Source organism: Phascolarctos cinereus, unplaced genomic scaffold (genome assembly GCF_003287225.1).
Source record: "Phascolarctos cinereus isolate Bilbo 61053 unplaced genomic scaffold, phaCin_HiC Scaffold_2;HRSCAF=192, whole genome shotgun sequence".
NCBI classification, from domain to species: Eukaryota; Metazoa; Chordata; class Mammalia; order Diprotodontia; family Phascolarctidae; genus Phascolarctos; species Phascolarctos cinereus.
In genome coordinates this window covers 169,407,437-169,419,801 of record NW_027555625.1, presented here as the reverse complement: position 1 = coordinate 169,419,801, position 12,365 = coordinate 169,407,437, and the positions used below count along the sequence as shown (strand labels likewise).

Below are 12,365 nucleotides of genomic sequence, written 5' to 3'. Positions count from 1 at the left end.
TTATATTAAGAGTAATAAAGTTATAGTAAGACAGTCTGTCAGATATAATTCTCTTCAACCTAACGTGAAGACAGAACTAACCAAGTTTGGTTTTGGGTTTCTTTTAAACTATCCCACAGGAGAATCCAGCATGTTTTAATACACTTTAAAAATGTCATGGTAATTAATTTAATCTTGAAAAACCCATGTGTGTATCTATTAGTGGGTTAAAGAAAGATCTTATAAAATCATTCACCATTTATTTCCTCTGTCATTTTCTAATGTCACATAAATATTTGTCAAAATTCCATGGAGTTATTTTACAAGTGGAGTTTGACTTTAGGTGTTGGTAAATGGACTGAGTTTACCCTCTTGTGGGAGGGAAGTATTATTTAGTATTACAGATTTAAATCTGGAAGAGATCTTAGACTTTACCTAGTCCAAAGCTCTCATCTTACAAATGAAATAACTGAAGAACAGAGAGTTGAAGTGATCTGTCCAAAATCAAATAGGTTACAGAGTCAAGATTTGAGTCTATTTCCTCTAATTTCAAAACCAACATTCTTCCACACTACCTCCATTCATCTTCAGAGTTCTGTTGCTTTTTTCTTTGTTCATTCTGTAAGAATTATTGTTGTTGTTTGTTGTTGTTAGCCTCCTCATCGCTCCCAATTCAATTTATTCTTCTCCCTAATTTGGGCCAAATTATGAACAATACCAGGGGCAAGTCTAGAGAAGCCTGTTTAAACAATTTAATATTTGCGACTGCAACAAATCTGCTGGCTGTCACTTTGGTGAACCAAAGTCCACACACAGGCCATTTGTTTACCAGCATAGCCTTTTCACCCCTAGCACAGCCTGTAGCAATCACTCCATTGTCAAGGAAGGGGTGGGGAAGATCGCCCATGGTTTACTCTGCCCTTCCAGTTGGCATTGAGCATTAGTAGGAAATTGTATAAAGAAGGTACATTTCTCTATCTTGTAATATATTTTAAGAAGAGAAGCCAGGCTATGTTTGGAATCCTCAGTTTCTCCCTCTTTGCTGTCCCTATGGCTTTAGGGTTAATTCATGGCTGGAGTTACCTGCTCTGGATAACTATTCTAGGATTACTACTGCTAGCCTGGAGAAAAGTTGCATTCTGTGTAGCATCTCATCAGAAAAGAATTGATCTGACTGGCAAAGCAGTGTTCATCACTGGCTGTGATACTGGCTTTGGGCATTCATTGGCCTTGAGACTATTCCATCTTGGCTTCACTGTATTTGCTACTTGCCTCTTTCCAGATGGGGAAGGAGCACAAAGTCTGAGGCAGGAGGCAGGAACTAGCCATTGTCTACATGTTTTCAAACTTGATGTCACTCAGGATCAAGATGTGGCTGATGCCAAGGACTTCCTCCTGAAGAATCTGCCTGAAAACGGTATTTTTTTCCCTTCCTTCAGAGCAGACTCCTAGCTATTCCATGTCCCCAGGACACCTTGAAAGCTGACACCTACCCTCACAAAGAGTATTAACTTTGCACCCAGGCAGGATTTGCTACAGATAAGAATGAAGACTAATTAATGTCTGGATCCCAGGCTTCAGGGAGAAAGGTGTATGGAGGAGGAAGGAGTAGTTTCTAAGACTGCCACCTAATATCAGCACAATCCACTGGGATTTCTCCCAGTTTAAAATTCTCAGTTATATTCTGTCCCTAGGGGAAACATAGTGGTGGAACATGCTAGAAATTTTCTTTCCCTCCCTGAGCCTCTTTCATACTAGATCTCTTTCACTCCTCTTAAACTTTCTCTGCAGAGGAGGGATTGTTTCATTTTTTTGGCACTTATCTCTCCAGTGCCTAGCATAGTGTCTGACACACTAGGCACCTTATGTTTGTTGATTGATGTGTCTTTGTCTAATAACTCATATAGAACATTTTCTCACAATAATCCTGTGAGGAACTGATCTTTTCCAGAACTAGTTTTGAGTGAAAGTTAATAAGAACAAAGCCACTCCCCTTCCCCCTGTTTTCTCCCCCATCTCCTCCCACCTCTCATCCCCCATGAACTTCCAGCATGGTTCCAAGTAGAATGGAGAAGAATGTTAGATACCTTGGTAGGGGGTGGAGCTCAAGGATTTCTAAAACAAGGTCACCAAGTCCAACTCTTTTATTTTACAGATGAAAAAACTGAGGGACAGAGAGATTAAGTGATTTAATTAAGTGATTGATTTGTGAGTTTTTATCTAATAACATCTCCTTACTCTGAGCATTTTCACTGGCTCTCTCCTATGTGTAGAATGCTTTCCCTCCTCTTCTTTGCTTCCTGGCTTCCCTGACTTTCAAGTTGCAGCAAAAAGTCTACCTTCTATAGGAAGCCTTTCCCAATTCCTCTTACTTTTAGTGTCTTCCCTCTGCTGATTATTTTTTTTATTTCCACAGTAGACAGCATCATAAGGGTGGGGACATGATTGCTTATTTTAAAGAAAGCAGGCTGGCATACCCATGTGGGGCTAGTGACCATCTTTCTCTGACATGAATGCCAATTATTTTATGAGATCTATCAGCATCTTACAAGCCTTTCTAGCAGACCTGAGTTAGCAGACTCCCTGATGCTCAGAAGGGAGCTAGGTGTCTCAGTAGATAGAGAGCTCAGCCCAGGGTCAAGGATACATGAATTCACATCCAATTTCAGGCACTAACCAACTATGTGACCCGGGGCAAGTCCCTAAAGCCTGTTGGTTTCAGTTTCTTCATCTGTAAAATGAGCTGGAGAAGGAAATGGCAAACCACTCCAGTGTCTTTGCCAAGAGGAAAAGCTGTGTTCCTAAGCTTAACTCAGGTACTGAGAAATTGGCTTGAGCAATTATATAAAATGGGGCAGTAATACAGAATAGGGTTAATTACAGAATACAATCAATTATCAAATGATACAGAATAATTTTAATTTACCCAATCATATGGCATCTCCTTCAAAAACTTGAATAAAAACAAGCTGGGAAGGTATGACATTTCACCAGAGTACCATAATATAGCTAATAGTGTTGCTTTGGTAGACAACAGTTCTCTTCTTCAATCATTCCTATAATAACTGATACTCTAAAAATATATTATTTACTTTTAGGTCTCTGGGGTCTAGTAAACAATGCATGTCTAGCACCGTTTGGGCAGTTGGAATCTTTTGAAGAAATAAAAAAAATTATAGATGTCAATGCTTTGGGGAGCATCAGGACAACTCTAAAACTTCTTCCTCTTATAAAAAAGAGTCAAGGTGAGTCTGATATTTTTACTGTTGTCAAATAATGGATCCTAGTCAGGGCTTTAGATGATACAAAGGCTAATTTCAAACATTTACATTCCATACTATAGGAAAAGCAAATTGTCAATAATTTAAGGCTCCAAGACTCCACATTTGAGCTTACTCTTTCAGATCAAGAAACATAAATGGTAACTCAACAGTTATTTGATCATTAAAACAAAATACTTCTTTTCACAGCCTAGCCTGGATGAACTTCTGTTCATAAAAATATTTGACCAGCTGTAGCAATGAATGTTAGGAATTAACTAGTCAATCTGGTTTCTTATCCCCTGATCACAAGGATGAGTGAATATTACAGTCATATAATATAACAGAGGTAGGGAATCTGCAGCCTCAAGGCCATATGTGGCCCTCTAGATCCTCAAGTGCAGCCCTTTGACTGAATCCAAACTTCAAAGAACAAATGTCTTCATAAAAGGATTTGTTCTGTAAAACATGGATTCAGTCAAAAGGCCTCACCCAAGGACCTAGAAGGCCACATGTGGCCTCAAGGCTGCAGGTTCCCTACTCCTGCAATATATATTCAGGAAGCACGCTTAAGGACCTCTGGTTTGTACTATATTCTAATAAAAGCTGTGAATATATATAAAAAGATTTGGAAACATGGTCCCTGGCTTCATAGAGCTTTCACCTAATAGGTGTCCCAAAAGTCTTAGTGTAGCTTCAAGCTTTAATAGCCTAAAACTGCTCTGAGATTTTTGGGATGCCCTGCACATTGTAGGAGGAAGGGAATCATAAAAGAGACATCAATATAAACTGAGTAAAATGAATCAAAGTATTGCCAAGCAAATATTCTGTGGAATGACAAATATGAAAGTTATTAAAGTGGAGTAAGGTAATAACAAATAGTTGTTTTAAAAGGTGATTCTTGAGTTAGATCTTTAAAAAATGAATGTACATCAGAGATGAAGCAGCTGCAGCTTTCAAAAGATCCAGTTGCTTCCATCTCTAGCAAGATCTCTGGGGGAGAAAGAAGATTAGGGTTATTGGCATATAGAGCCATCACTGGGATTAGTCATCACTACGGGAGCTCTGCCCTAGGACACTAAAATTAAAAGTCCAAAAATGTAACCCTTGAATTGGTATAAAAATACTAGCTCAGAATTTAGTGCCTGGTTAGCTTCCTGGCCTAGATTTGAGATGTTATTGGTTTACGAATCTACTGGTGGAGGAAAAAAAAAAACTCCTCTTCCAATGCAAATCAACTTATTTTGGAATTCCTAGTCTTAAAGACTTGCATGGAGTTACTGAGAGGTCTATTGACTTATTTAAGGTTACATGGCCATTATGTGTCAGGTGAGACTTGCACACCTAACTCTTAAGCCTGCCATCTACCCACTATGCCAAACTGCTTCTATTTAGCACATACTTAGAAAAAGCAATTAATTAAAATATGAAGCTACCAGATAGATCATCAGTGTAATTAAAAATATTGATGTATGTGTAAACATAGTTAGGAAAGTTGTCATGATCAAATGAGATACTTGGTGGAAAGTACTTTGCAAATGTTAAAGCAGTATATAAATGCCAGTTGATGTTGTTGTTATTGCTGTTGTTAGGTGTTATTAGCACATAGCCACCAGGCCTCAACAATCTGGTGATGACTTCATTGTCTGGAGCATTTCTGCTGAGCTCAAGCAATTTTTATAGAGCAATACAGAGGTGTGCTGATAAATGTTTAACAATAAGAGGGATAAGGGGGGTGTATGGACACACTTTTTTAAAAAAAACTGACATAATTGTGATTTATTAACATGAAATAAAATTCCCAACCAGTGATACAATGTAACAGTATATTTTAGTATCAGTAATTTTTATATTGATTTTACTAATTAATTAGTAATGCTAATATTGATTTAATATTAGCAATTTTAATAACAGAGTAAAATGTAAATGTCATATAATATACTACTAATGTACTAATTTCGAAAAGATTATGGAGACTTTTTTCATCTACATTATTAACACCTTCTTAGGTCTAGTCAATAGAACAATAAATCAATGGATGATTTGTATCAATTGCTGCTTTCTGAAGTGTAATCTAACATTTGGCTCTCTCGAGCTGGTTAGAGCTGGCAGCAGCAAAACCCTGACCTTATTAAGGGCATCTCTTGCCTAATGAACTGAATTTATTTTAATTATTTCTTATATTACTTTCACATACAAATACCTTGACAGCAGTGACTTCTCCATTTATACTGAACTATTTATTTGTTAATTTTTAGTTTTTGACATTCATTTCCTTAGATTTTAAAAAATTTTCTCCCCTTCCTCTCCTCCCCCTGCCACCAGATGGCATGCAATTTGATATAGGCTGTACTTATACATTCTTATTAAGCATATTTTCACATTAGTCTTGGTGTAAAGAAGAATTAGAACCAATGAGAGGAACCACAAGAAAGAAGAATCAAAATGAAACAACAAAAGAAAGAGAGAAAATATAGCGTGCTTCCACATGCATTCAGATTCCATAGTACTTTATCTGGTTGTGGATAACATTTTCTATGATGAGTCTTTGGGAATTGTCTTAGATCCTTGCATTGCTGAGAAAAGCTAAGTCTATCAAAGTCAGTCATCACACAGTGTAGCTGTTACTGTTACAGTGTTCTCCTGATTCTGCTCACTTCATGCAAGGCTTTCCAGGATTTTTCTAAAATCCACCTGCTCACCATTTCTTATGAAATAGTATTTCATTACATTAATATACCACAACTTGTTCAGCCATTCCCCAACTTATGGGCATCTCCTCAATTTCCCATTCTTGGCCACTACAAAAAAAGCTGCTGTAAATATTTTTATACATGTGAGTCCTTGTCCCATTTTTATGATCTCTTTGGGATACAGACCTAGAAGTGGTATTGCTGGGTCAAAGGGTATGCACATTCTTATAGCCCTTTGGGCATAGTTCCAAATTGATCTCTCTAGAATGGCTGGATCAGTTCACAACTCCCCCAACAATGCATTAGTGTTCCAATTTTCCCACATCTTCTCCAACATCTATCATTTTCCTGTTTTGTCATGTTAGCCAATCTGATAGGTGTGACGTGGTACCTCAGAGCTGTTTTGATTTGCATTTCTCTAATCAATAGTGATTTAGAACATTTTTTATGACTATAGATATCTTTTTTCCCTCTGAAAACTGCCTATTCAGATCCTTCGACCATTTATCAATTAGGAAATGACTTGTATTGTTGTAAATGTGACTCAATTCTCTATATATTTTAGAAAGAAGGCCTTTATCAGAGACACTGGCTGTAAAAACTGTTTCCCAGTTTCTGCTTCCCTTCTAATCTTGGTTGCAGTGGCTTTGTCTGTGCAAAAGTTATTTAATTTAATGTAATCAAAGTCATCCATGTTGCATTTTACAATGTTCTCTATCTCTTGTTTGGTCATAAAGTCTTCCCTTCTCCATAGATCTGATAGGTAAACTATTTCTTGGTCTCCTAGTTTGTGTATAGAGTCAGTCTTTATATCTAAATCATGGACCCATTTTGATTTTATCATGGTACAGGGTATAAGGTGTTGCTCTATGCCTAGTTTCTGCTATTTTCCAGTTTTCCCAGCAGTTTTTGTTAAATAGTGAGCTCTTATCCCCAGAAGCTGCAGTCTTTGAATTTATCAAATAGCAGGTTATTATAGTCATTGACTGTTATGTCTTGCATACCCAGCCTTTTCTACTGATTCACCACTCTATTTCTTTACCAGTACCAAGTAGTTTTGATGATTGCTGTTTTATAATACAATTTAAGATTTGGTACAGCTAGGCCACCTTCCCTTGCATTTCTTTTCAATAGTTCCTTTGATATTCTGGACCTTTTGTTCTTCCAGATGAATTTTGTTATTGTTTTTCCTAGCTCTATAAAATAATCTTTGGTGCTTTGGTATAGCACTGAATAAGTAAATCAATTTTGGTAGAATTGTCATTTTTATTATATTAGTTCAGCCTTACTATGAGGAACTGATATTTTCCCATTATTTAGATCTGACTCTATTTGTGTGAAAAGTATTTTGTAACTGTGTTCATATAGTTGCTGAGTTTGTTTTGGTAGGTAGACTCTCAAGTATTTTACAATGTCTACTGTAACTTTAAACGGAATTTCTCTTTCTATCCCTTGCTGTTGGGCTTTGTTAGTAATATATAGAAATGCTGGTGACTTATGTGGGTTTATTTTATATCCTGCAACTTTGATAATTTTTTTTATTATTTCAAGTCAATTTTTACTTGATTCTCTAGGATTCTCTAAGTATACCATCATATCATCTTCAAACAGTGATAGCTTTGTTTCTTCTTTGCCTATATTTTAATTCCTTCATTTCTTTTTCTTCTCTTATTGATAAAGCTAACATTTCTAGTACAATACTGAACAACAGTGGTGATAATAGACATCCTTGTTTCATCCCCAATCTTATTAGAAATGCTTCTAGCTTATCCCCATTACATAAAATGTGTGCTAATGGTTTTTGATAAATGCTATCTATCATTTTAAGGAATACTTCATTTATTCCTAGGCTTTCTAGTATTTTTAACAGGAATGGGTGTTGTATTTTGCCAAAAACTTTTTCTGCGTCTATTGAGATAATCATATGATTTCTGTTAATTTCGTTGTTGATATGGTGAATTATGCTGATAGTTTTCCTAATATTGAACCAGCCCTACATTCTTGCTATAAATCCTACCTCATCATAGTGTGTTATCCTCCAGATAACTTGCTGTAATTTCTTTGCTAATATTTTATTTAGAATTTTTGTGTCTATATTCATTAGAGAAATTGCTCTATAATTTTCTTTCTCTATTTTGGCTCTTCCTGGTTTAGGTATCAGCACCATATTAGTATCATAAAAAGAATTTTGTAGGACTCCTTCTTCACCTATTTTCCCAAATAGCTTATATAGTATTGGACTTAGTTGTTCTTTATATTTTTGATAGAATTCACTTGTAAATGCATTTGGCCCTAGAATTCACTTGTAAATGCATTTGGCCCTGGAGATTTTTTTCTTAGGAAATTCATTGATGGCTTGTTCAATTTCTTCTTCTGAAATGGTGTGGTTTAAGTATTTTATTTCCTCTTCCATTAATCTGGGCAATTTATATTTTTGTAAATATTCATCCATTTCAGTAAGATTGTCAAATTTATTGATATACAGTTGAGCAAAATAGCTCCTAATTATTATTTTAATTTCCTCTTCATTGGTGGTGAATCCAGCCTTTTAATTTTTTATACTAGTAATTTGGTTTTCTTCTTTAGTTGCATGCTCAATTCATTAATCTCTTCTTTCTCTATTTTATTCATATAAGTATTTAGAGACATAAAACTTCCCCTTAAGCACCGCTTTCACTGCATCCCATAAGTTTTGGTATGTTGTTTCATTATTGTCATTCTCTTGTATGAAGTTATTGATTGTTTCTATGATTTCTTGTTTGACCTACTCATTCTTTAGGATTAGATTATTTAGTTTCGCATTTTTTTTTAGTCTATCTTTCCATGGCCCTTTATTACAAGTAATTTTTGTTCCATCATGATCTTAAAAGAATGCACTTAATATTTCTATCTTTCTGCAATGGATTGTGAGGATTTTATGCCCTAGTACATGGTCAATTTTTGTATAGGTTCCATGTACTGCCAAAAAAAAAAGCAATTTTGAAATTTGGCTACAACATTCCTTGGTGTTTTCAATTTGGGATATCTTTCAGTAGGTGATTGATGGATTCTTTTGCTGACCATTTTATGTTCTGGTTCAAGGACCTGAGGGTAGTTTTCCTTGATGATTTCCTGAAAGATTCTGTCCAGGATTTTTTTTTTCATCGTGGTTTTCAAGTAGATCAATAATTTTGAAATTGTCTCTTCTGGATATATTCCTTTTTATTCCCATTCAGTTTTCTCCAGAGGTCAATCATATTTAACTTTTCTAAAATTCTATTCACCTCCTTAACTTCTTTCTCATTTATTTTGTGGTTAGATTTATCTAGTTCTGAGAGTGGGAGGTTGAGGTCCCCCTACTAGTGTAGTTTTGTTATTTTTTTCTTCCTATAACTCCCTTCACTTCTCCTCTAGGAATCTGGATGTCATACCACTTTGTGCATATATGTTTAGTGATGATATTACTTCACTGTCTATGGTGCCTTTTAGCAGGATGTAATTTCCTTCCTTATCTCTTTTAAATAGATCTATTTTTGCTTTTGCTTTGTCTGAGATCAGGATTGCTGCCTCTGCTTTTTTTTACTTCAGCTGAAGCATAATATATTCTGTTCTAGCCTTTTACTTTTACTCTCTGCATATCTCTGCTTCAAATGTGTTTCTTGTAAACAATATATTGTAGGATTATGGTTTTTAATCCACTCTGCTATCTTCTTCCATTTTATGGGAGAGTTCATCCCATTCACATTCACAGTTATGATTACTATCTGTGTCTTTCTCTCCATCCTATTTTCCCCTGTTCATGCTTTCCTTTCTCCTTTCTCTGATTCCCTCCTCATTAGTGTTTTGCTTTTGGCCACCGCCCTCAGTCTGCCCTCTCTTCTATTAGCACCCCTCTTTTCTTCCCTTTACCCTTACTACTTCTTCCCTCCCTTCTATTCACCCCTCCCTTTTCTTTTCTCTTTCCCCTCCTACTTCCTATAGGTAAGTTAGATTTTTATACCTAACTGATTACGTTTTTTCCCTCTTTGAACCAAATCTGACGAGAGTAAGTTTCAAATAATGCTCATCTCCCTCCCTTCTTTCCCCCTACTATAATAGGCTTTTGTGGCTTTTCATTAATGTAATTTACCCTGTCTGCCTCCTCCTTTCCTTTTCTCCTAGTACAATCCCTTAATTAGATCCACTTAATCTACTTAATTAGATCCACTTAATCCACTTAATTAGATTTTTTATTATTACATCAAAGTCAGCTTATACCCACTCAATTTATCTATGTATACTCCTTTTAAATGTCATAATAACAATACAGTTCTCAAGAGTTACAAGTGTCATCTTCCCTTCTAGGGATGTAAATGGTTTGCCCTTATCAATAACATGTTGGTTTTTTTCTGTTCTGTTTATCTTTTTATGCCTTTCTTGAGTCTTTTATTTGATGGTCAAATTTTCTGTTGAGCTCTGGTCTTTTCATCAGGAAGGTTTGTAAGTCCTTAATTTCATTGAATATCCATCTCCATCCCTGAAAGATTATGCTCAATTTATTTGGATAGTTCATCCTTGGTTGTAATCCAAACTCCTTTGCCTTTCAGATAATTGTATTCCACACCCTATGATCTTTCAATGTAGAAGCTACAAGGTCCTGTGTAATCCTGACTATGGTTCTACGACATTTAAGTTGTTTCATTCTGGCTGCTTGCAGTATTTTCTCTTTGACCTGGTAATTTTGGAATTTGGCTACAATATTCGTTGGTGTTTTCAATTTGGGATCTCTTTCAGGAGGTGATCAGTGGATTCTTTCACTGACTATTTTCCCCTCTGGTTCTAGGACAATTTTTCCTTGATGATTTCCTGAAAGATGCTGCCCAGAGTCTTTCTTTTCATCATGGTTTTCAAGTAGACCAGTAATTTTCAAATTGTCAGCCCTGGAACTATTTTCCAGTTCACTTGTTTTACCAATGATGTATTTTACATTTTCTTCTATTTTTTCATTCTTTTGTTTCTGTTTGTCTGATTCTTGTTCTCTCATAGAGTCATTAACTTCCATTTGCCCAATTCTAATTTTTAATGAATTGTTTTCTTCTATTAGATTTTTTTACCTCCTTTTCCATTTGGCCCATTTTACTTTTTAAGGACTTCTTCTCCTCAGTAAGTTTTTGTGCCTCCTTTTCCATTTGGCCAATTCTGCTTTTTAAGGAGTTGTTTTCTTCAGTGTACTTTTTTCTTTCCAGTGGCCAACTGTATTTTTTAGAGACTTGTTTTCTACAGTTAATTTTTGTTCTTCCTTTTCCAAGTTATTGACTCTCTCTTGCATACCTCTCATTTCTTTTCCCAATTTCCTTCTACCTCTCATATTTGACCTTTAAAATCCTTCTTGAGCTCTTCCAAGAAGGCTTTTTGGGCTTCATACCAATTCATATTCCCTTTTGAGGTTTCAGATGTGGATATATTGACAACATTGTCCTCTTCTGAATTTCTGCCTTGATCTTCCTTCTCCCCGTAATAAGAATCCATGGTCCTTGTCCCTTTCTTTTTGCTCATGGTGTTTGCTTATTTCCTGACTTTAAAAAAAAAAAATGAGCTCCCCTGCTGGAGAGCAGGGAGCAATTACCCAAACTTCTTATACTGGGAGCCTGGGGCTTGGTCAATGTCTTTGTGTGCTGGGGGCTCATGTGCTGGCATTTAGAGGCTGTAGGATTCTGGCAGCTTACCTGTTATTGGGCTGGGATCAGCAACACTGGAGCTCTAGGGATAAGGGTGGGGCATCTGGCCTCTGGGGGATGTCTTCTCACCTGGGTCTTGCACAGGGATGTTTACCTGCTGGAGGATGTCTATAAGCCTGGAGCTTTACCTCTTGAGTTGTGCTTCCCAGAGTTTTCCTGAGGCACAGGGAGATTTGGCTGTTGGAGAACACCATCACATGTGGTGGTTTTCTGAGCTGGGGTCTACAGGTTCCCCTTACTGTATTGAGGCACTCAGGGGTTCTGGTATTGGTTGGGCCTGTTCCACTGCCCTAATGTTCGAGATCTCCCACTGGTATGCTGAAGTGGGGCTCTCTGCTGTCTTGTTGGCATGCCTCCCGTTCTGTACTGCTCCTCCTCCCTGGGCCTTTTCTATTAGTCCTCCAACCTTCCTTGGCTACAAGACTGCTGCCCCATTTCTTTCTGCTGGTTCAGCTGTTCCAGGGTTTTTCTGGGGTAATATTTTCTGGGCTTTCAAAAGTCAATAAGGGAGGGTGAGAGTGAATTACTTCTTACTCTGTCATCTTAGCTCCCAGAAGCTGACTTCATTTTATCTTTATTTCCCCAGTGCCTACACACTGTAGATATTCAATGAATGCTAGTTAATTCATCATTTGATCATGAATTACAACACTAAGTAATGTCACTTTCCCTAGATGTCAAAATTGTTGATTACAGGTTTATGGCATGGTGGTGAACTTAAGAGTCTGAAGACCTGA

At 36.6% G+C, this 12,365-nt stretch overlaps 1 protein-coding gene across 1 annotated transcript in view; it reads left to right on the top strand.

Annotated features, from left to right (window-relative positions):
- Positions 1 to 990: 990 nt before the first annotated feature.
- LOC110210319 (short-chain dehydrogenase/reductase family 9C member 7-like) overlaps positions 991 to 12,365 on the top strand; it is a 29,391-nt gene continuing 18,016 nt past the window's right edge. The window contains exons 1-3 of the mRNA XM_020989199.1: positions 991 to 1,396; positions 3,078 to 3,224; positions 4,923 to 4,934. Coding sequence (XP_020844858.1) covers positions 991 to 1,396; positions 3,078 to 3,224; positions 4,923 to 4,934 — 565 coding nt within the window. The remainder of the gene's footprint in view (positions 1,397 to 3,077; positions 3,225 to 4,922; positions 4,935 to 12,365) is intronic.